This window comes from Ambystoma mexicanum, chromosome 1p (genome assembly GCF_040938575.1).
Source record: "Ambystoma mexicanum isolate Mex_15411 chromosome 1p, UKY_AmexF1_1, whole genome shotgun sequence".
Classification (NCBI taxonomy): Eukaryota; Metazoa; Chordata; class Amphibia; order Caudata; family Ambystomatidae; genus Ambystoma; species Ambystoma mexicanum.
Window position 1 is genome coordinate 284,870,576 of NC_090921.1, and position 27,353 is coordinate 284,897,928.

Below are 27,353 nucleotides of genomic sequence, written 5' to 3' on the forward strand. Positions count from 1 at the left end.
CGATTGCAGGTATCTTTGCAATGTTGCTCCCAACCGACGACAATGGGTGATGCAGCCTGAGAACCATCTGGAAATGGAAGTCTTGCAAAGGGGGCCTTCACTTGGTTCACAGGGCCAAAGTTCACAAACAGCTGTGATGTCTTCCGAAAACTCTTCGTGCGGTTCACGTAGAACTTCAGCGCTCTAGCCACATTCAGCGAGTGCAAAGTCCTCTCAGCCAGCGACGAAGGCGACGGGAAGAAAACAGGCAAGACCCTCGTTTTTTCGAATGTCAAGGACGGAGGCTTACAGGAGAGGGCCTGGATCTCTCTCACTCGTCGTGCGGAGGTGTTGGCCGCAAGAAACGCAGTCTTCCACGATAGGAATTTCAGAGGCGCTGAATGCAGAGGCTCGAACGGAGGACCTATGAGCCTAGTCGGCACCACATTGAGCTCCCACGCCGGGGCCGGAGACTTCACCGGCGGGAACAAGCAGAAAAGTCCTTTCATGAACTCCTTAACCAGGCGATGCGACCACAGCGACAACCGCTCCGGAGCTCTGGTATAGCGCGAGATAGCTGCCAGATAAATTTTGATGGAGGTGTGCGCCAGCCCCGCCTTGGCCAGCGACAGCAAGTACGGCAGCATTGGAGCAGCTGTAATCCGTAGAGGGTTCATCTTCTGTGCACGGCACCAGACGGTGAACCTCTTCCATTTATGTCCGTAGCACTTAAGAGTCGAAGAAGCCCTGGCCTTGGCAAGTACCTCCTTGCAGTCCGCTGGGACCTCAGACCCTCCGAACTCTAGTGCTGCAGGAGCCAGGCCTGGGGTTGTGATGCAGAATCGCCCCTCCTTCCCTGGCGAGAAGATCTGCGTCTGCCGGAAGCTTGACTGGAGGGGATGCTGACATGTCCAAAAGGTTCGGGAACCATATCTGCCTCGGCCACGCCTGTGCGACGAGGGTCATCCTGCACCGGGACCATCGAGTTGACTGATGAGTCGCAGAAGCAACGGCAACAGAGGAAATGCATAGAGGAACAGGCCCTCCCAGGGGAAGGAGAATGCATCCTCCAAGCTCCCCGGCTGGGGAAACCGGCTGGCAAACCTCCGGCACTGGAGGTCCTCGCCGTCGGAAAAAGGTTGATCTGAGGATTGCCCCATCGTCGAAACAGTAGATCCACTTGATCCTGCCGCAGCTCCCACTCCTGGCAAGAGCGCAGCTCCCTGCTGAGTGAGTCGGCGACAGTGTTCTTTACTCCTGCCAGATGAAAAGGTACCAGGAACATCCCCTGCCACAGGTCCTGCGCTTCCTTGAAGAGGGCCGGGGACCTGGTGCCCCCTGCTTCCGAATGTAGAACATCGTGGGGGTGTTGTCGGTGAAGACCCGCCCACCTTGGCCTTGAGGGACGGGAGGAATGATCTGAGGGCCCAAAACACGGCCCAGAGTTCCAGAACGTTGATGTGCAATGACTTCTCCTCCCGTAGCCAAAGGCCTCTTGCGTGGAGACCTCCGGTGTGCACGCCCCATCCCTCCAGGGAGGGGTCCGTCGTCACCATCTCCTGATGTGCTGGGGTCTGAAAGTCCGGGCCCGCCGCTAGAAGCACGCGGTCGCCGCACCACCGAATCACTCGACGGAATGTCTCGTTGAGAGCGAGCTTGTCCTCAAAGCTTCCCGACACTTGAATCCAACGGGCATCGAGGAACTCCTGCAGCGGCCGCAACTGCAGCCTGCACAGCCGAACGAGGTAGATGCATGACGACATCATGGCAAGCAGGGACTTGATGGACCTCACCCAGGCAACTTCCATGGTCAACAGCCGTTGCACCTTGCGCAGGGTGGCTTTTATCCTGTCCTTAGACGGTGCGGCCAGGCGCCCAACCGTGTTGAGCCTGGACTCCAGGAACCAAGCATCTTGCGATGGCACCAAGCAGGACTTCGCATAGTTCATCAAGACCCCCAGTCCCGTGAACAGGGGGACGGTCCTCGCTGTGTGTTCGATGGCGAGTTCCCTTGACTTCGCTTGGATGAGCCAAACGTCCAGATAGGGGTAGACATGGACCCACTGCAGGCGCAGCCGCACCACCACCGCTGCCAGGCACTTGGTGAAGACACTTGGAGCCGACTTCAAACCAAAGGGAAGGGCCTTGGACCACGAAGTGCAGAAACTTTTGATGCCCTTTGTGGATGGGGATGTGGAAATAAGCATCCTCCAAGTCCAGAGACGACATGAAATCTCCTGCCTCCAGCTGTCTCAGCACGTGCTGAAAGGGTGACCATCCAGAACTTTTGGGACTTGATGTATTTGTTGAGGCGGCGGAGATCTAGAATGGGTCGCCAACCACCTTCGGACGAGGAAATACTGCGAGTATACTCCGGAGCATCTTCGGGACGAGTTCTATCGCGCCCTTTTTCAGCATTGCTCGTACCTCTAGAAGCAGTTGCGGAACATGGTTTTCTTTCCTGGCCACAGGTGGAAAACAGGGACACTTCCTTTGGAACTCCAGGGTGTGTCCGTGGGCCGGGGCATCCAGCACCCAACGGTCGGTGGAGATGGACTTCCACACGCCAGTTCATCGAGGCCGTACCACCTTGGGCCCCTTGGCGACGATTTCCTCCGGCCTTGCTGTGGCCCCTGTAGGCTTCCTGGGACAAAAAACTGCCACCGAATCCTTTGGAGGCACCCTGTGACTCGCCTCTGAAGCCCGAAAGGACGGCCGTCGCTGCTGAAGTGTGCCCAAGGCACGGGCATTCTCGGTGGCAGTCTCGGTGTCTGCCTTCATGGCCTGCAGCGACTCGTCCAACGACTTGCCGAACAAGGTGTCCCCATCAAAGGGCATGTCCAATACCCTCGTCTGGACGTCCTGACGGAAGTTGATGGCCTTGAGCCAAACACGCCGACCAAGGCAAACGCTGTTGCCCATCTGGCAGAACCCAGTGTCGGCAATGTCCACGGCCACCGTGATGGCATGGTCCGATGACACATCGCCCTCTTGTCTGGGAGGAAGTCCAGGAGAGGGGCGATTTTAAACCACAGCTCCCTGTCGTAGTGGGCCACGATGGCAAGAGTGTTGGCCGCCTTAAAGGTCGTCGCCGCCGACGAGATGACCAGTCGTTGCATGGCATCTAGCTTCTTTCCCTCGCCGTCCGGTGGGGAAGTGGAAGTCGATGCCGACGACCCTGCAGATTTCTTCCTGGCCGCTGCCGAGACCACCGAGTCCGGGGACGGTTCCGCTCTGAGACACTTCGGTGGAGAGTCTAGAACCTGGTATTTCTTCTCGTACCAGTCTCTGTTCACCGGGGCCGAGGACAGGTTCTTCAGGAGGGACAGCCCTTCGTCTCAAATGTCATCCAGCAGCGGCATCGAGAGCACAGTCTTCATCTTGGCCTCTCGTCATTGATAAAGGAATCCCCCCTTCCTCTTTTCCTCAGGGTTGAGCTGAAACAGCTCCGAGTCCCTAGAGATCATGGCGTGAAAGGAGCCAATCTCTTCGGGGGGAGAAGCCCTGGGTACCAGCGATGAGAGATGTTCCGTTGTCATCGCCGTCGTCCGTACCAGTCGTCACCGTATCCGGCTCCGTCTCGACCCTCGGCAGAGGGGAGGTATGGTACGGTGGAGGAGGATGGACCTGTCTCCTCTTAGCTGGTGGATCCTCTGAAGGACCAGGCGCTGGATCGCCCATCAGAGGCGAGGGCTACCTTGTCCGTATCTCAGTGCACAGGGTGTGCAGAGCTTGTAGGATGTCCTCCGACCTGTCCGTCGGTGGTGGAGGCGGTTGCAACGGGAGCGTTGGAAGTGGCGTGGTGTCCGGTTCCTCACCGCTCTGCCATTCCTTGTCAGTTCCCTCGTCGCTCTCCCCATCTGCCTCGTCGGGGTCCTTCTCGTAGGACCTGTCCTCGACGCCCTTATTCTCAGGCACTGTTGTCAGGCTTAAAAGCTCCTCCTTGGAAGAGATCTCCAAGTCCTGCTGGACCACTGCGCCCCCTTCTTCTCGGCCAGCGGCGACGGTCTCGGAGAGATGATTGGCATCATCTTCATGGGAGTCTTCTCAATGGGCAGAAAGAATGATTCTCTCCTGGCGGGCAGGGAAACTCGTCTTGGTTGATGTCTCCTGTGAATCTGCATCCGCGGCCTTTGCTAGGGACACCACCACTTCCTCAATAGACGTTTTTGCCTGGTGAACATGGGCCTTCATGACCTTGGGTGCGTCTAAGGCCTTCACCGTGGGGGGACAGTCAGCACCTCGCTCCCTCTTGGCTTTCTCCGTCGGAGTCGATCGGGCCATCTCCAGAAGCTTACCCGGGTGCTCTGACTTCCTTTTCTTCGCTGAGCCAGAGCGTTGGCTCGTGGTTGATGGCGTTGGCGATGCTGCGCCCAGCCTGACTGCCGCGGAGCACGTACCAACGGCGCTCCCGGTGCCTGCAGACTCTCAGTGCTTTGGCTTCTATCCCCAGTCACCGGAGCGCCCTCAAAGGTCTTAGAAGAACGCTCAGATTTCCTTTTGGGAGAAGTATGTTGCCGGTGCTCACCTGCCGCCAGGTTCTTCGTCTCCAGCCACTCGGCGAGATGTTTGCGACGGTCCCTCATGGTGCAGGAGGACATGTCCTTGCAGAATGCACAGGCCTCCTCCACATGCGATTTGTCGGAGTGTAGGCAGTAAAGGAACCATGAGTGCCCATCCTTCAGGAAAATGTTCTGTAGTCCACATCCTGGGGAGATCCTGAACAGAGGTGTCAAGTCTGCCTTATCTTAGGCTATGTCCACGCGGAGTAGGTCTCAAGAATCTTCTGGAATCTTCCAAGAAGTTCGATGAAATATAACCCTTGAGGGCCGTACAAGCTTCCGAAAATGGGTCAGATGATGAATCGGTGGAGCTTGAGGCTCAATTAACGGAAAAAATAGAGAAAACTCTGAAAAAACGCAATACGCAGTAAAAGCTCGAGAGCTAAAGCACGAGGACTCCCAACACTTGAACGTGCGGTAAAAATCTGAAGATGGCTGCTAGAGGAGGGGCTTAGCTAGAGGGCAGTCATTGGCTGGAGGCAGTATGACCCAGAGAACAGTGATTGGTTGTTAGGAGAAAGACAGTTGAGAAGTGAAACTGAAACTGACTTTTTTCTTTACCACGGATTCCCTGCCTGATGGGGAATATTCATGAGCATGTGAATCCATGGCAGACCCCATGCTGGAGAAGTTAAATCATTTGTAACGTGCCTGTACACAAGTGTTTCTAAGCGCGAAAAGACAAGGAGGGGGAAACAAAAGGAGGACAAACAATGAGCTTACTAGGCCTTGTGTCATTCAGATTGCGCAAGTGCAGAGAAGAGGGGAGAAGTGCCAAAGGGAGTCCGGGGGACATGAGGGGTGAGAAGTGCGGTGACTCAATAAGTGCGGCCAGAGGGAGGCTCTTAAGTGCAAAGAGAATGGACTGTAGGGTTACAGATACAGACCCTTAAGTGCTGAGGGGGCTCGGAGGTAGCGCAAAGGCAACTGAACACGCAGAATCCTGGGCCCAAGTTCAGGGGTGGCCAGGTGACCAGTGTGCAGAGCTATCAGGGACATTAGCAAGGGAGAGGAAGAGAGAAAGTGGAAACGAAAAAGGAAGATCTTGAGTTCCTTCCGGAAGCGCAGGTGGTTCTGCTCAAGTTTGAGAGGCGCAGGGAGGCTGTTCCAGAGGGAGGCCCCCTGCCGAATAAAGAGATCTGGGCCCCCCACCTTTTTCTCTGCTTGGAAAAGCATCTGACCCTCAGATAATTGGAGGTGGATAAGCGGAGAGCTCAAGAAGAAAGATGTTTAGGAAGAGAAAGTTGGAGGTATTGCTGTCCGAGGCCACAGAAAGCTTTGTGGACAATGCAAAGGGTCTTGAATTTGATCCATGCAGCCACAGGGAGCCAGTGCAGATATGATATATGTTATTTATAACACGCTTGATACCCAGAGGTTTCTAAGCGCGGACCCGGGACTCGAACCTGTGGTGCTTTGTGTCGTCTTGCTTCCAAGGTGAGCATGTTGCCCCTGAGCTATCCACCCAAGACAAGATTTCAGAGCTGGAGAGATATGATCCCTGAGCTTGAGGCCAAGAACAAGTCTTGCAGTCCTATTCTGGATGAGTTGTAAAGATCAAAGAGTAGAGACAGGCAGATTTAGAAAGCGGCTGTTGCAATAGTCCAGCCTGGAGAGGACCAGGGCTCTAGAGACAGTGAGCCTCTGGGGGAAAGTGAGAAAAGGCTGAATACCTCCGAGGAGGTGCAGCTGAAAGGGTGACTATTTAGAGACGTCAGAGATGTGAAGCGAGAAGGAGAGGGTGGATTCGAAGAGGACACCAAGGTTCTTAGCCTCACAGGAAGGAGCAGGAAGAGGTCCCAGGGTAGGCGAACAGAGGGAGGAAAGAAGGGAGCAGGTGTCCCAATGAGGAGGATCACAGTCTTACTGGAATTAAGGCAGAGATCATTGGCAGCAGGCCATTTCTGAATTGCGGCCTGACAGTCTGCCATGAGAGAACGAGCAGAGGTGGCTGAGGGGAGCCTGAAGGAGAGCTGTGTGTCATTCGCCTAACAGTGAAAGTTAGAAGAGAATGTAACAATGCGGTGGGCCAGAGGTGCCAGGTAGTGGTTGAATATCCAGGGATAAAGGTTAGTCCCCTGGGGAAGACCACAAGTAGAGAGAGAGAAAGAAGAGAGGAAAGATCCCAGTTGGACCTAGGAGGGTCGGTCAGTGAGAAAGCAGGTCACCCAGGACAGGGCCCAACCAGTGATACCCGGGTTGTCACAGAGGCGATTGAGCAGGATGGCATGGTTGACCGTATCAAAAGCAGAAGACAGATCGAGGAGAATGAGGACGCAACGAAGATTAGAGTCAAGATTAGGGAGCAAGTCTTCACAGGTTTTCAGGAGAGCAGTTTCTGTGCTTCTGGCTCCTCTGAAGCCAGACTGGTGGTCGTGGAGACTACCAACAGAATCAGTATGCAGATTAAGCTGGGAGATGGCCAGCTTTTCCAGGAGTTTGCCCAGGAAAGGAGTGATGGAGATCGGGCGATAGTTAGCCGGAGAGGAAGGATCGTCAGAGGTCTTCTTAAGAAGGGGATGCATAAGAGAGTGCTTAAGGGGGGGGAGAGAAGGTTCCAGTGGCAAAGGAGTGATTGCAGAAAGCAGCCAAGGCTGGAGCCATGGTGTCGATGTGGTCCTTGATGGTTCCACATCGACACCCTGGATGAGCAGGGGAAAACCTACTTCGATGAGACTTTCACAGATCGGACTTGTCTAGAAACATTGTCAGGGGTGAACAGGGGAAAGGAGGAGAAGGGAGGAGGGGAAGCGGCCAAAGACAGGGCTGGGGGTGGCAGAGAAGGAGGAAGAGGAGGTAGAGGAAGAGAGAGTGGACAGGATGTCCTGAGTTTTAGTGGTGAAAGGAACAGGAGAGGTAGAGTGCAGCAGGATTGGGCAGCTCCTTGCAGATCTGGAAAAGTTTGTCTGAGTTGTTGGATGCCAGAGAGATTCAGGCTTGGATGTAGGCTCTCTTCTTAGAGAGGACAGAGAGCCTGTACTGCCTTTGGAGCAGTTGGTAAGTCAGTTTGACAGAGGGTGTGCCTGATAGCATCCACTTCCTCTAAGCCACCCTACACTTCCGTTTAAGGGTGGCGAGGTTGGAATCGTACCAAGAATTGAACTTGGAAATGGGCTTCAAGCAGATCCTCATGAGAGGGGCAAGAACATCAAGAGTGTTGGAGATAGAGAGATGAAGGTTAGAGAGGGCTGCTACATAGTGTGAGTCAGCCAAAGGTGTAGGAGGAGAGAAAGTAGTGGCGAAAGCCTCTACTGACACCCTTCATGGGTCGGATGACCGAGAAGGTAGGTGGCAGTGTTGAGCTGGCATGAACTGAGGGGTAGAGAAAGAGAGGTGGGAGGAGTGGAGGAAGTGGACACTCCAAGATAGGGGTGGTGAGAGAGTTGGAGGGGTGGAGGTCTGTGGAGATCAGAACATCCAGGGTGTGCCCTGCAGTGTGTGTCGGGCCTGTGGGAAGGAGAGGGGGGGAGGGAGAGAGAGAGAGAGAAAGAGAGAGAAGGAGAGAGAGAGAGAGAGAGAGAGAGAAGGAAAGTGAGAGAAGGAGAGAAAGGAGAGAGAGAGAGAAAGGAGAGAGAGAGAATGGAGAGAAAGGGAAGGAGAGAGAGAGAGAGGGGAGAGAGGGAAGGAGAGAAAGAGGGAGAGAAAGGGAAGGAGAGGGAGAGAAAGGGAAGGAGAGGGAGAGAAAGGGAAGGAGAGGGAGAGAAAGGGAAGGAGAGAGAGAGAGAGAGAGAGAGAGAGAGAGAGAGAGAGAGACAGACAGACAGACAGACAGAGACACAGAGGTTGCACAAAAGTCCTGAAGGGTTGGTGGCATCCGGGTGGATGTTCAGGTCTCCGAGGAGGAGACGTTGAGAAGTAGAGTCAAGGAGGGAGGAGGAAAGGTCAGCTCACTCAGAGGAAGATGTCGACCTGGCCAGGCGGCCTGTAGATGGTGGCCACAGTGAGAGAGAGTCCAGGAGAGATGGAGAGCCTGACGACCAGGCATTCAATGGAGTAGTCCTGTGTAGGAATGACAGAATCAGGGATCAACTCTGGGAAAAACAAGGCGACACCACTGCCGGGATGGTTGGCTGGGTTCGGAAATGATCTTGTAGCCATCAGGAAGGAGAGTGTCAAAACTCGTGACAGAGCTGGTTGTGAACTAAGTCTCGATGAGACTGGGTACATCCAAATCAAGCTCTTCCAGGAGATGGCAGATGTCAGAGGAGTGTTTGACAGCAGAGCGAGAGTTGAGAGTAGCAATGTGGAACAGGTTGCCACCTTTGAAGGACTTCCGTGGAGGGGTACAGGCCAGAGGTGCGCCCTGCAGAAGTGTTGAAGGTGCCCGAGGATGGGCAGGAGGAGGAAGGAAGAGAAGGCAGGGTAGTCACAGAGGGAGAAGAGTGCCAGGGTGGCCAGGGAAGTAACAGAGGGTGCCGGAGAGGCGGCAGAGGAAGGAGGCGGCAGAAGAGCCAGAGCGGGGTAAGTGGGATAGCAGGAGAAGAAAAGAAGTTAATAAGGCACAGGAAACATCTATCATTAAGGAGGCAATTGGCCCGAGGGCCCTGGACCAAGATGGTGCCATTTTTTAGACATTAATGATGTTCTTAAAGGAACGGAAGGGGGCCAGGAGGGCCTCGCACCGGGTGCCACCATTAATGGGAGAAGAGGAAAAAGGAGAGAGAACAGACGATATGAGGGGGGGTCCATAGATCTGGAGAGGGAACGACAATGAGGATGTCGGTGAGGGTCTGTCTGGATGAGGCACTGTTGTAGGTATCAGTGATAGGGAGGCCTGGGTTGGAGACCAGAATGTCCCTTTGGAGCTTCTTCCTGCCAGACTTATTGAGATGGATAGGATCGTCGATAGAATAGCAGTTAGAGAAGATAGGTGAGACAGACAGCACCATAGAGGTTACAGGGGGGAATGAGGGGAACCCAAGCAGGTGGCGTGGTGGGCGGGGTATGGAATAGCGCAGGGGGAAGACAGTAGGGAGACACAAGGGGAGGAACAACCGGAAGGAGAAACGGCACAGAAGAAACAGACCTATGAAATCAGATGTACGCAAGGGCCATGAACAAAGCACAAAACACAGCGAGGAAGAGTGCAGGCAAGGCAAAGTAATGCCAAAACCAAGAGCACAACCAGGGTCAAAAACAATCGACAGAGAACAAAAACCACAACAATGAACCTAGGAGTAAGGAATGCAGGCAATGCAAGTAATGCAAAAAACCATAGAGAACACCACACTGTCAATATAATAGGGAAGAAAACAACTACAGTGTCAACGTACAAAGCAGAATTTCAACCCACCATGCACAGTAAGTAAACGAATAAAGAACCTAAGTAAGGAGTACAGGCAAAGGTACAGTAAAAAAAACAAACAGTAGAATGGAAAGGGAACAGTAAGCACATGGGGTGACAACAATAGGCCAGAGAGCCCAACTTACTGTGCCACGAAGCACCTGTCCTCACCCCAGCACCAGAGAGGTTAGTGTTGCCTGATGATGGCGGGGATGGCCTGTGGGGACAGAGAGAGAAAACACATGGCGCATGCTTACAAGTTGTTGGATCAGGGGTTCGGGCCCTGGGTACTCCTGGTCCGAACAGGCCCAAATCGGATTGCTCTTTTCTTCGTCTGCCCTTCGCTTCAGACGCCTGGGTGAGAGACACCTTTGAGCTAAGAGTTAAGAGCAGAAAGGAAGCGGCACGGCTAAGAAGGTGGGCGGGGCTTGGGACACGTGACCTAGATCCACTTGCACCTGATCACCAACTGCAAAGGAAAAGAGACTGGAAAGCTGCTTAAGTAAAGAGCGGTAAACCAGGAAGGCACCACAAGTTTAATAGGTGACAACAGTTATGCTCAAGCCCTCGGCGCCGACAGCTCATTTGTGCCGCTGTTGAGATCAGGCTTTTTTGACTCGATGCAATCCACAATTGACGTTGAGGACCCTGATGACCCAGTCGACCTGGTTTACACGGGAGCCGGCAGCATCGATATTTTCGACAACCATGCAGATTTATTGGCCCTAGCTCAGTGTCTACAAGATGCCAGTGGTCTGGATACTTCCACAGACCTGGAGTTACAACAGAACCAACCCTACACCCATGCTAATATCAAGTTCAGGGATACGGTTCACAGGGTTGTTGACATCCTTGGGTTGAAGGCGTCCACCACACCTCTTCAGGGGTATGAGCTCACTGACATTTTGGACGAGGGTCCCACAGTTTAGCATAACATGCCATTCAACCCACCCATTGCGGACCATTTTGCCACCTTATGTCAGCACCCTTGTACCATTGCCCATGTGAATGCCAATTTTACAGGGAGTACAGGCCGGCAAGAGGAGACCCTTCTTTCCTCGCGACACACCCTTTCCCAAAAGGGTTGGTTATACAGGCTGCCATCATTTCCACTTGACCAGTGGCATCCACTTCCAAACTGCCTTACGGTCAGAGAGGGAAAGAAATCGGACGCACTGGCCAGGTAGCATGGCGCTTAAGGCTACTAACATAGCATGTGGATTTGCCAAGTACTCTGTTGGCTTATGGAATGCTGTGGAACATGCCGAGTAATACGTCCATGAGGGTGCCATGCGGGACAGATTTTCACAGACGGTGGAGGATGGGAAGGAGGTAGCCAAGCTATCACTGCAAACAGGCTTGGACATAGCACACTGCGCTGGCTGAGCAATCGGTTTCACAGTTGTAATGAGATGCCAAGCCCATCTACACACTTCTGGCTTCTCTCTAAATGTTCATGACAGGCTGCTGGGCATGCCCTTTGAAAGTGACATGCTTTTCGGGAAGAAAGCAGACGAATCCTTAGAGAAATTCAAGGAATCCAAGTTAGCTGCTAAATCACTGGGCCAAGTGGCGCAGCTGGCCAAACCTGCATTCACCTTCGCCTCGAGGGGCAGAGGCTATAGGCGTTATGTGTCCTATGACAGGAAGGACGAGCTCCCGCAAGCAAGGCAAGGGCAGGGGCAAGGCAAGGACAGGGGCAAGGGCAGAGGCAGTTTTGGCGCCCCGGAAGGGGCCTCTAGAGGCCAGCAAGCAGCAACAGTGACCGGGTCACCTGCGCCCTCTAAGCCGCTTTGAACTTCCCCTCTCACGATGCACTGTTTGGTGGACGGTTGACAGGACATTGGCCCCAGTGGCAGGAAATAACTTTCTGATGCCTGGGCCCTGCAGTTGATTTGGTGAGGTTGTCTGCCTTTTCCAAAGAGGCCTCCAGACAGACCACCTCCCCCAATCCAACCGAGACAGGAGCTCCAGGAAGAACCGAGTGTCGAAGGGTGCCGTAGAAGAGATACTGCCCGATCAGAGAGGGGTCAGGTTGGTATTCCTGGTATTTCCTGGTGCCCAAGAAGGGAAGAGGTCTCCCTCCCATCCTGGTTCTCAGGGCCCTGAACAAGTTCCCGAGGAAGAACAAATTCAGGATGGTGACATTGAGAGAGATTCTCCACACTCTAGAACTCCAGGACAGGCTGGTGTCAATACATTTACAGGAAGCTTATTTCCATGTGCCAATACACCAAAAGCACAGGATGTTCTTAAGGTTCCTCATAGGTGACAAGCCCTCTCCATTCATAGTGCTTCCCTTTGGGTGGACCACTGCTCCAACGGTCTGGCTGATGCAAGGGGAGTCAGCTGGGCAGGTGTGGTCTCATCTGGAAAACGCCTGCCTACTACTGCACAAGCGGCGCTTCTCCCTCAACTTTAAGAAGTCCCATTTGACACCAGTACAGCGGCTCCAATTCATCTGAGCAGTCCTAGACACCAGAGTAGGGAAGGCTTTTCCTTCCGAGAATAGAGTCAGCAACATAGCCTAGATGGTGCATTTGTTTCAGAACCACGCCACCCTTCCAGCGGCTTCCTTCCTCCGCCTCTTGGGTCTCATGGCCTCCTGTATTTTTCTAGTGTCAGAGGCCAGGCTGCGTATGAGATCCCCCCAGTGGCTCCCAAGGGACCAGTGGTCTCTCAGTATCTGGGAGCGCTCACGGATCGCCTTTCAGTGTCCCACCAGGTAGTTCGCAAATTCGGCTGGCGGAACCCACACAGCAATCTACTGGCAGGGGGAACCCTTCTGGCCTTCTCGGCCCAAGGCCCGAGTGGTCACGGATGAGTTTCTGAAGAGTTGGGGCACCCAATGCAAGGATTTGCAGGTCAGCGACATCTGGTCTCCATCAGAAGCCAGGTAGCATATCAACAGGCTGGAATTGTGCGCCATCAGGTTAACCTTGAAGGCTTTTGCCCCGTCTCTCAGAGGGAAGCATGTCCTCGTCCTGACAGACAACACAGTGGCTATGCACTACCTCAACAAGCAGAGTGGGGCGCACTCCCGTCCACTCTGCACAGAGGCAATTCAGCTGTGGTTCTGGTTGCGGGAGAACCAAATCTCTGTCTCGGCAGTTCATCTGGTGGGGGCAGAGAACACCTTGGGGGATGCTCCGAGCAGGCAGAGCACGGTCTCACAATGTAGGAAGTGTGCCAGGAAGTCCTAGAGGAGGTCTTCGCTCTATGGGATACCGCAGCAGTGGATCTGTTCGTCACAGAGTCCAACAGGAAGTGCAACAGTTTTACTTGAGGGAACGGTGCACTGGGGGACGTGTTTTTAGTGGATTGGATCTTCCTTCTCCATTACGCCCCCCCCCCCGATTCCGGTCATCCCTTGGGTTCTCAGGCGGTTGAAGAAATTTCAAGCAAGCATGATCTTGATAGCCCCGTATTGGGCGAGGAGAACGTGGTATTCCGATCTCCTGGATCTGACCACCTCACCAATTTCCTCGGCGTACGGATCTCCTAACCCAGTCTGAGGGTCGAGTGCTCCACCCGACCCCGGATTCCCTCAACCTACATGCAGGGCTCTCGAGAGGATTAGGTATGATGACTGGGACCTCTCAGAGGAGGTACTTGAGGCATTGCGGGCCGCAGGCAGAATTTCTACTAGATCTCTGTACGCGTGCATGTGGAGAAGATTTGAGGCGCGGTTCAGGGAACGCCCATCTGGAGTAGAGACAGACAGACCGACCGACCGACCCACAGACCAAGACAGACAGAGAGAGACAGACAAGCAGACACATTATCTGGCAAAAGCAGTAGCCAGGCAAGTGCATGTTTTTATATGGGATTTTCTCATCGGGGAAGGCCGAAAGATGGCCAAATTAGAATATGGCCAAAGAACAAGCGAAAACACGGTAAACACGAATGTGCACGATACAAATAAAGTAAACATGTAACTGCTGCCACTAGGCACATATAAATGAAAACAGGAATACCAAGTGTAAAAACCCTGGGAGATACAAAGGTATCCTCACTGCACTCTAAGGTGCAGTGTGCAATGTAAAATACAACCATTTAAAAGAGAAATAATGTTTCTCCGTACTGACAGTCTGAAGGACTAATCCTTTCCTAATAAAAAATCAGTAGAAAGGAAGTGAAGCTGAAGGCCTTACTTCCGTCAAAGTCAGGACAAGATCACAAATGAAGCAAAAACAATGGGGTTCCATAGAAAGGTATAGATGGAAAGTTTAAAAAGAAAATCTTTCCTAACAAAAGGCAGCAATTTAGAAAACCAAAATGCATAGAATAAAATCACAGCAATAGTTTAATAATATCAAGATTTTGCTGATAACTCCAGGATTTTTTTAAAGGGAAACAATATGCAAAGACAGTTTACAGGCGGGTACATGTTAGGGTCCCTTAAGAGAGTTTAAAGTGGAAGTTCGCTCAGAAATGTTATTCGTCCAATGGATCGGGCATGTATATTTTACCATGTTTTGACCGATCAGAAAAATGTTTCCTATGCATGTTATCTACGATTTTCTCACATTTACACATGCAAAACTCACACGCTGAAAGACACCATCTTGTGCTAATGTTATCCGTTGATCCACCCCCCTAAGTTCAAGTGACCTCGCGGCAGTAAATCATAATACCGCCCCTAAGACAACGTCATAAATGTACGCCCCGTGTCACAAAACTAGTGCACGTCTCAAGTCTCCCATCCACAAAACAACTAAGGCTGACCCTTCTTAGCTTCAAGAGGTGGCAGGGTTGAGCCCTTCCAGTCTGTAAAGCCCAATACAATCAGTGCTTCATCCTAGCACCCTGAATGCTACTAATCATTTGCCGACCCTGCCCCGTGAAGCTAAGCAGGATCGCCGTTAGTTGGTTTGCGGATGGGAGACATGTTAATATATATGTTCTATTATGGCCAACATTGGTTGAGTGGCGGAGGATTTTAGGAGGCTCAGGAAAAGTGGGAGAGTGGTTACAATGAGCCCACACAGAAGCAATCATTCAAGTTAGTCAGTAAGTATTACAAATACACTTATTTATTAAGCCTTTTCTATATACACCAAGCACAAAAAACTCACAGTTAAGTTGTTGAGATGGATTTCTAGAATCTGTCTGGGAGGCCACACTAGTTTTAGTTAACAGGTAACTCAGAGGTTAGCCAAAACCCAATCAAGGTAAACGTGGAGAGCAGTCAAGGATATTCTCAGGAGTGTGTGAGTGGTGTCAGATGACCACAGTGAGTCCACACAGTTAAGCACACAATACATTTAAGACAGGAATGAAGATGAATATTTAGCGAGACATTGTAGCAGCGATCAATGGAGTCAGACTCCTTTTTGAGGAACACTTCACCACCAAACCAACCATTGATAGGGCACATAGGGCCGGTGGTGGAGGTAAGGACCTGCGCTCCATTCTGGCAAGGTTACACTATTACGCTGAGAAATTGAAGATCCTGGACAAAGCTAGGTCAGTGGGCCCAGTGCAGTGGGGGTCCTCCCGCATCACTATCTATCAGGACCTTTCTTCATTCACCTTGTCAAGGCATAGACTCTTCGGACCACTGCCGAAGTGGTTGACAGCCAAAGATGTCAGATGCCGCTGGGGTTTCCCCTTCTCCCTGAACTTCGGATTCAAAGGGTACAAGTATAATTTAGTGATGGAGGACGACATCAACGGGGTCACCCGAGAACTGATGGGGGAGGCGCCTATGGATACGGTGGCCCCAAGCACAGAAGGGGGGGAAGGTCGAACCACAAAGAAGGCCAAGTCGAAGATCGAAAGATCCACCGACAGAAGACGCATTAGGGGCTTATGTAAATATAAGAAGCTTAACCCACACTCCACCGCTCAAACATAAGGAATGCTCCGGCACACCACACTTAAAGGAAGAGGGGACCCGGCCCAAGTGACCGTGTCACCAAAGGCGGATGAGTCCATCTGATCTTGCTGAACATCTAAAGAGCATGAATGTGTATGGTGGTTTGACGTCCTACGGCTGATGTCCTACGGCTGGAAGCCCATCCATCTATGGTTGGGGGAGGAGGGTACTAGTTTACTCTGAGGGGAGGGGGAGATAATGGTTTGATTGGGGAGGCTCCAGTAATGAGATTTGAGGTGGATCAAGGCCGCAGAAGAAGGGTAGGTTGGTGGTCAGGTCGGATGCTGAAAGTTGCACTGCTGAAGGCCCAGACGCGATCTGGGGTTGGGGGAGGGGTTTGGGGGTGGTTTTAGAACATTGACAGTTCCCGGGGTGGTGGCTGGGGGGGGGAAGATTCTCACAAATGTTTTTGTAGTTCTAGTTTACACAGGTCTCTCCGGGCCTCCACATACAAGGTAAGAGTGTACACAGATCCCATGGGAGCCACAAAGAGCAAGGTCAATACCATCGCTAATAAATGAGGGTTTAAATGGCTGACTTAAGTGTGGCCTTCGGGCTAGGCTCTCTTAACGTTAGGGGTCTCAACTCCACGCTTAAGAGATCCCTCTTGCTGTGCGAATTCAATCAGCTGAAAGATTACCTACTTTTTGTACAAGGGACTTACTGGCAGAGGGGGTAGAGAACCATCTCTGAAGTCAAAATTGGTGGCAATGATCCCCCACGCCTCTAGTGCATCCTAAAAAAGGGCGTGGACATTGTTATAGCCAACAAGTTGGGCTTCGCAATAGAGACTTCAGTGAAAGAGACAGAGGGGCACTTCTTACTGGTCAAAGGGTGGATAAAGGGACAAAGTAACCCTGGCTTCGGTTTATTGCCCCAATGAGGGACAGGAACATCACTGCAATATGGTAAAGGGAAAAATTCTGAATTATTAGATGGACACCTGATCCTAGGGGGCGACTTTAATATGGTCTTGGACCCAGCGAAGGACAGGAAAAGAGCTAAATCGGCTGCGGTCTCCCGTGCCCAGATTAGCAGATCTTGATGCTTTGCACAAACCAATAATGAGCTGGCGTAGTGTACTCGTTTACAGGTTAAAGCGGTGTCTCTCACCCCCCCATACATTTTATTCCCCAGTCCATGATGCGCACTCCCGCATCGACTACATCCTCCTGAACACCTCCCTGACAAGCAAGGTTTCCAAAACAATCACTGAGCCCATCCCATTGACAGATCACAGTTTAGTTATTGGGAGACTGGGCGGGGTGGGCCCCTGAGGGTAAGATGTGTATGCAATTACTTATTGTTGAAAGACAAAATAACAGCCAAGGGGCTGTTAAAATCTACACAAGAATTCTTCCAGTTCAACGATAATGGGGAGGTAGGTCTGTGTAGCGTATGGGAGGCGTTCAAAGCCTCAATGCAGGGCGAGCTAATGCGGTTAGGGGCAAGGAAAAAGAGGGAGAGAGAAAGGGTGGAATTAGACTAGGGGAAAAACAGAGGCCTTAAAACCCAAGGGAACCCTGAGATCCCACCTCTCCCCATTAAACTTTGCAAAAGTGCTGCAATACAAAAAACAGCTGAGGGCCCTACCGGTGCACCAGATGGTGCGAAAACTTGGTTTCCTAAAACAAAAATATATGGAAAAAGGGGAGCGCACATATAAGATCTTGGTATGGAGACTGCGTGAGCAAAGGAACACTTGGAGGGTGGGGGCGATATAACAGGCAGGGGCTATGAAGATGATAGCATAGCAGAGGAATTCCGCAAATACTCCAAACTCCTCTACTCGAGTGAATTCAAGGGAAACGGAACACTGATAGATAACTTCCTGAGCGCCCTACCAACACCGAGCATATCCGTGGACAGTGCAGCAGCGCTTGACACCCCATTAACAGCAGCAGAAATAATTTCAATAACGTTCCGATTGACCTTGGCCAAGCTCATGGCTAAAATGTTTAACCAAACTCTGGACACAGGAATTCTACCCAATTCCATAGTGGGGGCCTTAATAGTGGTAATCCCGAAGGACAGAAGAACCCCAACACAACACAATGTCCATCGTATCGACCAATCTCTATTAAATACAGATGTGAAGATTTTCACCAAAGTACTGGGGAAAAGGTTAGAGAGGCTAATGCCATCACTTATTCACGGGGGCCAAGTGTGGCTCATTTTAGGGCGGCAGGGTGCTGACAACGTCAGAAAGACACTTGATCTAATACACCTGGCGCAAGAGCAAGACCTCGAGGGGGAATCTCCAACGATTCCGAGAAAGCATTTGATCGAGTGGAATGGGCATTCATGGGGAACGTATTGGAGAGAATGGGATTCGGCCCCAACCTCTGAAGATGTATCTCAGCCCTTTATAGGGACCCAACGGCCAAAGTACTAGTCAATGGGGTTATCTCACACCCTTTCACCTAACTATAGGCACTGGGCAGGGCTGCCCCATCTCTCCACTCCTTTACACATTTACGATGGAACCCCTAGCAATAGCCATCCGATCTGCCCCCGACGTCGCAGGAATAAAAGCCAGTGACGTCAAATTTAAACTGTCCCTTTTTGCCAGCGACATCCTATGCTATCTAACAAACATCTCCCACTCCCTCCACAGACTGCTAGACCACATAGCCTCCTTTGGGTCATTCTCGGGCCTGAACATCAACACATCCAAGTCCAGTGTAATGCCGATATGTGGGGATAGCTCCGCTACAATAGACGCAAGCCACTTAAGAGGGATGAGTCTCGAGTGTAGGGAGATTACCTATTTGGGGATTCGGGTGCCCAGGGACCTAGATCGCTTGACCGCCATCAACTACGATCCCACACTACACAAACTCTGCTCCGATCTTGCTCGCTGGGCACCCCCCGACGCTCTCATGATTTGGTAGAATGACGTCAGTAACCGAAGCCTGCTGTAACCCTTCCTTCCAATCGACCTGGGGATCCCAAAAAGGACGAGCCAGACCCAGGGCATGGCGAGATGCACTAGACTCAAGAAGACCTGCTTTTTGAGCCATCCCACGTCGTGCTATGGCCTTGCGGGGCTCCAATACCCAAATACCCTGGGAACTCAAGCCATCGTGCAGTGCATGGTCTTCCAAATATCGAATCGAGCGGAAGCTTTGGTGGCATCCTACAGGACTTCCAAAGACGTGAATCGAGTCAGAAAATTCCTGAGTGCTGGAAATTGCAAGTGACGAGAATCCAGTGATATTCAGTTTTCTTCTGGCCCCTGAAAAAGGGCACCAAAACCACAGAGCTGTATCCAGCTACAAAGAAACTCTTGCCAGTTGATCCCTGCTGCAGAAGCCCTACCAGTGTCCTGTCTTCTGTCTACATGATAAAGGAAATCAACAACCAGATTTTTGGCTGCAGATCCTGAAGTCTTCTTGCTGCAACTCTTCTACCGTGCTAAGGTACTGTGTTGGCTGAGGCATTTACTTACCTTCAGAATTTGTGATATCTGTAAAGCTTTGGGGGTGTTCTTGCGATTGTCCTCTCATCTAGTTCACCCAGACCCACTGCTGGAATCCTCCTATGGTGTCTTCTCAGAAGTCCCTGGACCCTAACTAACTTTAAAGTGAGCTACTTTTCTGAGCAGTCTTCCACAGAAATTCTGTCTTTTGCCTGCAACAGAACCCCATCTCACCCTGCCGATAGCTGGCACCTAGACCACTAGGGTCCCTCTTTTGCCTCTGAGTGAGTCTTACTTACCTCGAATGTGTGCTGTGCCATTCTGAAAAGTATATATAAAAGTTAATTTACTCACCTGTGAATCGATTGTGCCGCTTCTCCAAAAGTAATGCTGTTGGTTTTACTTTACTATTCCTGTTAAGATATAAATGTATGAGCGCCCAAATTGGGTCTTGCTTCTCCCGACTTGCTGTTAGCCTCTCTAGAATAAGTTTGAGTTAGGTTATACTTACATGTACGTTGCTGGTAGCTCCTTCAAAGGGTATATGGGTTGTACTTACCTTGAGTTAGCTGTGTGCTACCCTAAAATAAGTTAAGAGTTATTGCTTACCTCAGTCTGTGTTCCATGGACCTGAAAAGCAACTGTAATAGTATATTACAAAATAGGTTTTACCTGCCTAGAATAGCTGAGCGCCATTCTTAAAAAGTGTTCCCAAGGCGTATCGGATCTTGGCCTGCCGGGTGTACCCTAAATTATTGTAAAGAGTTCTAGCTTACCTTACTCTGTGTTCCACTGAGATGAAAAGCAATTGTAAATTACACCAAAGGGTCTTACTCACCAAGTATAACTGTGTGTTATCATAAATGTAGTTATAGGTATATAGTGTTCCTTGAAACTGTGTTCCACTATTCAGAAATGTATTCTGGTAACAGGGTTGGTTGATTATGTATTTTTTTGCTGAGCGTCACTGCATAACTGACAGGGTCTACTATTCTTGTATCACTGAAAGTAATCAAAAAGTAACTATTGGTTTTACTCCCCATGAAGAAGTGTAGCCTATACTAAATGTGTGTACGGTCTCGCTTCCCTAGAATTATTATTCTGTATTCTGAAAGTTCATGCTTTGGTCTGTGTACCTTTAAGCATTGTGTTGTGTTTTTATAAATGTGTTCATGACTCCATGACCAGTACTTACCCCAAGATTTAACTTGGCCTACTTGTATTTATAATAAACCTTTATTTTGTGCAATACTTCTGGTTGTAAGTGTTTCTATTGAATCTTTGGTACACTACAGTTTCTATGTACTTTCCTACAGCCCTCTTTCCCTAAGATAATCCTGGCTGCCCCATCTACGCTACCCTATACTAGGTGGTACAGTCTTATACTAAGAGTGGAGTCTTGTACTGTATCAGTTGAATGGTTTTACTAAGCCCTTAGTTGGAAAACAGTCCCAACACCCTCCATGGTCTTGTGGACTTAGAGCATCAATCCCCCATACCACAATGCAAGGTGGTTATGTACCATGATGCCCTCCTCCCCTTTTTGAGACTGCTGCTTGAACAGGGAATATTTTGACCAACGCTTACCAACAACCTATAGAGCACCTCCAGAATTAATAACATATCAATGCTACAACTGCCCTTACAAATGGTGGACAACAATGGCACTCTCCAAGCCAAAATAAAATCCTTAGTACAGCATCCCCTCCACAAAATACACTCTGGAATCACAGTGAGCAGTCAAATCAGATCAGCATTGCCAGTACACCCTGCACACATGCAGGGCACATTAACACTCTTCCCTCTACCAACCTGGTGACCACCTGTATCACAAGCTTCCCTCAAACATTCATGAGGGACCATTATGACCGCCACCGATGCCACTAATCTGAGGTCATTAAATAATCATCCACCCCACTTTGGTCACATGGACCATGTCGCCTCCCACTGAACTGAGAAACCAACAAAATTGAGCAACTGCCTGACCCGATAGCCCTTTAAAGCTATTCTATTGAATTTGTATTATGCGTCAACTCGCCTGCACGCCTCAGAGTGCTCGAAGGACAAAACAAAAAAAGAACATAAAAAGCTGGGGTCCATGGGGTTGCAGTAAGGTTACAGTCGAAGTCTAAGATTTAAGAGAAGAAGAGGAAACCTAAATTCCTCCTTCATCAAACAGTAACCTCATGCTCTGCATCTCCTCCTCCCCGTACCCCAAATCATGATTACAAATACTAACTGCATGGTAGTTAAAGGTCTCAGCAATGGATTAAATCACATACAATTTAGAAAATTATGAAAGTGACAGAAATATCTGTAGTGTGACTAAAATTACCCCAAATCAAACTTTTAAAATTCAATTACACATTCATCAAATGCAGTTCTCATTGTCTTGCTCACCCAGGCGGATCCGGTAATCTGCAATCAGTGCGATACACCAGTCGATGGCCCGGCCATACTCCTGCCTCGCCTTCTCCTGTAAAGACAGAGGTCCAATACTAAATAGTTATACATATGCATTTCCAAATCCCCTAACTTCCTGATCCATGCCGTCCAGTACGCTCCACGAACAGCCCCTTGAATACATCTTTTTCCAAACATATCACAAAGCCCAGACTTCATTCAATAAAGTACATTTTGCACAGGATTTGTGCTGTTCTTGTGAAATGATATCATTTAACTTTTTTAGACAAATGAAAATTAAACACAGGGCTCTGAGCCAGGAGTAATACTGTTAATTCAATCGACCGGATGACCATTTTGAATGTACAGGTCGCAGCAATTAAATCACATACAATTGCCAAAATTATGAAATTGACAGATATCCATAGTGCAGCTAAAATTACCCCAAACCACACTTTTAAAAGTACACATATTTTGGAAAACTCATTATGTACAATAAGCAACAATTATGTGTAGATTTGCTTGATTGTTGTCTGGAAAGGAACAGAATTCCATAAAAATAATGCTATTCCACATAAATATTTCTTTTTAGAGAATTTTACATTTGCTGCAATCCAGTATGCATAAGAATGTACAGCACGCAAACAAGAAACTACAACAAATCTCAGCAAAGAAAGCCCTTGTGAAAGACTGCATTTTCAACTAAAATTGTACGTTTTCTAGACCTATTATGCCTTCAACTCACCTAATCGCTTCCTGATTTAAAGAACTAGAGTGATCATTCAAAGTTCTGACAGAACATGTTGTTCTTTATGAAACCAAATGCGCCTTTCCCCAAACATTGGGAGGTTGGCTCTCAAAACTATTTTTCTCTCTAAAATCTCAATCTTCCTGGAGGTAGGGCCCGACATGGCATTTATGTGTTTTGATAAACTTGAGCAGGGATAGCATAGTAAAGCACCTGGGTGGCGTTGTCATCATTGCACAAGACAAGCAAGCGTGATGACGTTACACGCTCCCATATTGAAAACAGCTGCCATATTGGAATGCTGCATCCTACAGGATCAGCGTTCACGTTATTAAACAATCGTGCAAGAATCGAGCTTCTTTCAAGTGAGTGGCATACAAACAGTTTCCCTCCAGATCTGTAGGGGCCTCATATTTGATTTCCTCTACAATCATCTTCAGTCAATGCACTAAACCACTGTCAATTCAGTTTAAGCATAGCAGCCAAACAAGATACCAACTAACAATTAACCACTCAACCTTTTGTTTATTTACCCAAGGGATTTCTACCAGACTACGAGAACCCCCACTATTAAACATTTGGTATACAACCTGAATGGGTGAGTTGGCTCATGATAATTAGAAATGTATCACACACTGTAGTTTATAATACACATAGTAATTTACAGACATTCTGTTTCACTATTCTTCCAAAATTATGTTTATTCAAATAATATAAACAAGAAAAATAACATGAACACAATAGCATTGTTATATAAAATAACTTTTTTAAAGTACAGCATATCAGCTCAATTATCCAAAAGTTGTGACTGAAAAGATGAAAGACGAAGAGAATAAAAGAATTAGAAATGCCAACAAGATGAAAGAAGAGAAAGAAAGAGAAAGAGAGAAAAGAAAGAAGAAATCCCCCTCACAATTTAGATCATGAGAAACAACTAATTATACAGATCATTAAATTCTCCCCATATCCTGTCACATTGATAAAGAGAGGTGGACACCACGCGCCATATGTTGTGGTTGTGTAGAAAGATTCAATTGTTTTGGGATGCCGTTTTTCGGAGAATAGACTTAGTTTTGGGCCAATCTCTCCCAAGAGACACTTCTTGGTGTGTTGGGATTGTTCCCCTCAAGTATTGTACCGTCTAACAGTAAGTTGTTTTGGAGATATAGAGCTCTTCTTCTTGCTAAGAAACATTCTAAATTTTGGAAAAGCGACACATCCCCCTGTGTGAATGATTGGTTACATAGTTTGTCACTCTGGTCTAAGAGAGAAGGTATCCTTTAATGTTTCACTATTCTAATTAAACAATATGACACCAGCGGCGGGGGCATTACCGACTCAGGTAATGCCCCCGCCGCTCGGGTCTTATTGCTTTTAGTACCCCGGCCAGCAAGACATGCGTGACCGGGGCACTAAAAGCATTTCTTTCTGGCCCGAAACGTTTCGGGACAGAACAAAAAATAAATAGCAGGAAAATGGCCGCCGGGAAAGGGAAAATAGAGTCCGTTTTCTCTTTCCATTGCGGCTATTGGGAGTGGACGCACTGGGAACACTTCTGTTCCCAGCGCTTCCGCTCCTGAAAAAAAAAAAGACAAGAAGATAAGTGGGGTTGGGGTTGGGAGGGAGGAGGAAGGTAGGGGAAGAAATAAAAGAAATACATACCTGGGTCCCCGGCGGGGGACGATGGAAGCTTCCAGCCGTGTGGAGGCTCGGAGCGGGGATGGCCCCGCTTCGAGGCTCCACACGGTTGGAGTCTGCCATCGTCCCACACTGGGTACAAAGCAGGCAAGTGGGGAGGGTGGGGAGGGGAGGTGGGAGGAATACAAAATAAATAAATAAAAAACATACCCGAGTCCCCGCGGGGGGTGAAGGAAGCTTCTCAGCTGTGGGAGGCTCGGAGTGGGGATGGCCCCGCTTCGAGCCTCCTCATTGGCTGAGGGGCTGCCACGCCCCCTGCCGGGGAAAAGGCGGCTGGAATCCCGGCCGAGAATCGAGGGATTCTCGGCCGGGTAAAGCCCTGCTGAGGGCCAATCAGAATGCTTCTTTCATTCTGATTGCACCCTCGCAGGGTACTAATTGCAGATAAAAATGCAGCAGGTTACACTGAGTAAGGGAAACCTTCATCTCCAGTAAAACATGTACTCAACAGTACACAATCCCTCCTGATGAGCCATGCAAGAAATGGTGAAACACGTGTAGAGGAATTTGAATCAGGAACTATTTAAGACTACAACTTGGAGGATTACCAAATAAGGACTCTTCAAAAATAAAAGTTGAGCATGACCGCACATTCATGAATGGGAACCAAATGATGATATATAGACAAGAATCTATTTGAGCATCACAACCTGAGAAGGATTAATATTTTCAAACACCAATACATTTCTTACCACCACATCAGCTTGTATGTGTTTGAAATTGTGCTGACACTACAAACTGAGCCATGTAAAGACATTTAGGCTGGCGCAGAGAGCAGGCCCCATCATTTCTTGAACATAGCATAGTAAAGCACTGCAACGGCGGAAGATTGAGGTATTTATCACAAAGGTTTCTCAAAGAGACATTTTGGGTGCACTGCATGAACATTCCAGAGGTCGCAGAGCAAAACCTGAACAAAAACCATGCCTTTAAACAAAATGTCTTTTCTAAACACAAGTAGGCACAGGGCTTTCTCCTTTTACCATTGCCTTCTTGAGCTGCCGCAAGAGTAAATGGCAAGCAGTAAATCCATCCCGGAAGGCCAGGTAAAGAAGGTCTGCTGTTCTTAAGACTCTACTTTGGGCAGTGATGGAGGATATTTGAATTTGTTCTGCAGCTGAACAGAAAATGGTGGCTGTAGGTGGGTTGCTCTTGGCAAACTTCGACTGATGTTGGCACAGTTTACTACTTCTGCACAGACCAGCCTCCATCTTCTCCAGCATTACATTAAGTAATTTAATGAAGTGTGTCAGGAAGAATGTTCATTTCTGTGCCAATTCCCTTTAACTTTAGAGATCCCCAGCTCTTTTGCTGGACTCTGCGCTTTTTAATTTTTATTCCTGACTCATTGGGACCTTTTTCTTACAAACTGTTTTTCGGACTATGATTTTCTATGTTCCTTACTGTTTTATGGAGTCTGGTAAACTCCATAGGCATCTGCTTTTGCATTGTGATGCAAAGCACCTTTTGTGCAGTGCAACCGAGAAGTCCCTTTGACTTCTCTTAATGTTTAAATACATTTTCTTGTGTGAACTACTGTACCCAAGAAAAGTAAGAGGACCGCTGTCTGTCTTACCTTAATTTTATGGGTCCGGCACACACCAACCTATGTGAGGTGCCGGGGAGTTACACAGTAATTCATTGAACCTATTCCTCATGCAACATTTAGTTACACTAACTCACTTGAATGGCTGTCGGCAGTGGTTTCCTTTTTTTTTTTTTACTACTTAGTGACATGTATCTGCAGGATGATAGCTCAGCTACAGTGCTGCACCCAAGTGTGACCATTTTCTCAAATGCCCAAACACCACCCCCGCCCCATCTTTTTTCGCCATTTCTTGTTGGTTAGATCCTTCTGGGCTTTTACTTTGTAGTTTATATCAGGTTTCAGTGCTTCAGCCATGAAGCCCACCGAGGCTCTAGGGTGTCTGGAAAGGCAGGAAGTGAGGGAGGGTCCCGAAACCTCCCTGTCCTTTGCTTCTAGGTGTGCCTGAGTGAAACCAGTTCCAATTGGACGGCTGGCTGTCCTGGAGGACAGCCACCCTGCTGCGTGATTGACAGCCTAGGGCTGTGAATAAATGTGATACAAAAATAAAAAAAGGTTTTTGGGACTAAGCAGAGTGTTAGGGAGAATTCTCACAAGTGATTTTGAGGACTTGATTTTTCTTACCTGGAGAGTGAGACCCTTTTTTCCCACTCTCTCATGTATGTTAATGTGTTTTTAACTCTGTTTCTTTTGGTTGTGGAGTCGACAAACTCCATAGGCATCATCTTTAGCATTGTGTCACACAGCACCTTCAGTGTAGTGGCACAGGGAAGTCTTCCAGATTTCCCAAAGGTTTAAATACCTTCTCTTGGATAAACTACTTTCCAAAGAGCAGTACAGTGAAATTGACTTAACTTACATTTGTAACTTTCTAGACCCAGCACACACTATCTTACAATAGGGTGCTGGAGGGGTTACTTAGTATCTCCTTTGTCTAGCTTCTCATGTAACATTTTTTATGTTACCCTTTCCTCGATGAATGGCTGGTGGCAGTGGTTTGCTTTTAACTACTGTGGTGTGCTTTTACCGTGAAAATGTCAAATGGCCCCTGCCTTCTTTTTTCGCCATTTCTTCTTGGAAAGGTCCTTCTTGAGATTTACTCTGCGCGCCAAACCAGATTGGCTCCAGGCTGTCTGGCGGGGGCAGGAAGTGAGGGAGGTGCCCGAAACTCACTGTGCTTAGTCTCCTAGGAGACAAGAATGCACTCTTAGGGGATTAGCCGGCTAGCTGTCCAGCAAGGACAGCCACCTGCTGGGTGACTGACAGCAAGGCTGGAATGAATGGGAGAAACCTGCATAAAAGGCAAGGCTTTTTGGCTTCGAAGGCAGAGTCGACCACTGGACGAAGGAATCCGAAGAAGAACTTGGAAGAGACGCCTGCTGCAACTCCTGTACCGTTGGTTTGCCCGGTGAAGCCTTGCTGCTGTCCTGAAGCTCTGAATTCGCCTCGACTAGAGAAGCCCTGAAAGGACGACTTCTCCACTTGAGTTGGTGGGACCAATCAACTCTAAAGTAAGCCCATCTGGACATCCCATTTGTCAAAACATTTGGTAAACTGACCATGTGAATGGGGATCCCAGATGCAAGGGTAAACGTTCACCTTCAGGGGTCCACACTGCCTCCTTAGCCTTCATTCCTGAGGGAGAAGTTCATATGGCAAGTGGAAGCTTTCAACTGTTGGCTGAATAACCAATTGGAGTCTCAGCCAGTGTTTCTTTAGTGTCTGTGGGAACAGCAGAATTTAGATGTGTATAACTCTATTCCAGATAACACCAAAGAATACCACAAGGACAGTGTACTTGTGAATGGTCAGGAAACCCCTGCCATTAGAG

The 27,353-nt window shown here is 49.2% G+C and overlaps 1 protein-coding gene across 2 annotated transcripts in view; it reads right to left on the bottom strand.

The window, feature by feature from the left end:
• PWWP3A (PWWP domain containing 3A, DNA repair factor) overlaps positions 1-27,353 on the bottom strand; it is a 653,378-nt gene that overhangs the window by 161,174 nt on the left and 464,851 nt on the right. For both annotated transcript variants that reach the window (XM_069646781.1, XM_069646772.1), the window contains exon 10: positions 21,528-21,603. In XM_069646781.1, the coding sequence (XP_069502882.1) occupies positions 21,528-21,603 (76 nt within the window). The remainder of the gene's footprint in view (positions 1-21,527; positions 21,604-27,353) is intronic.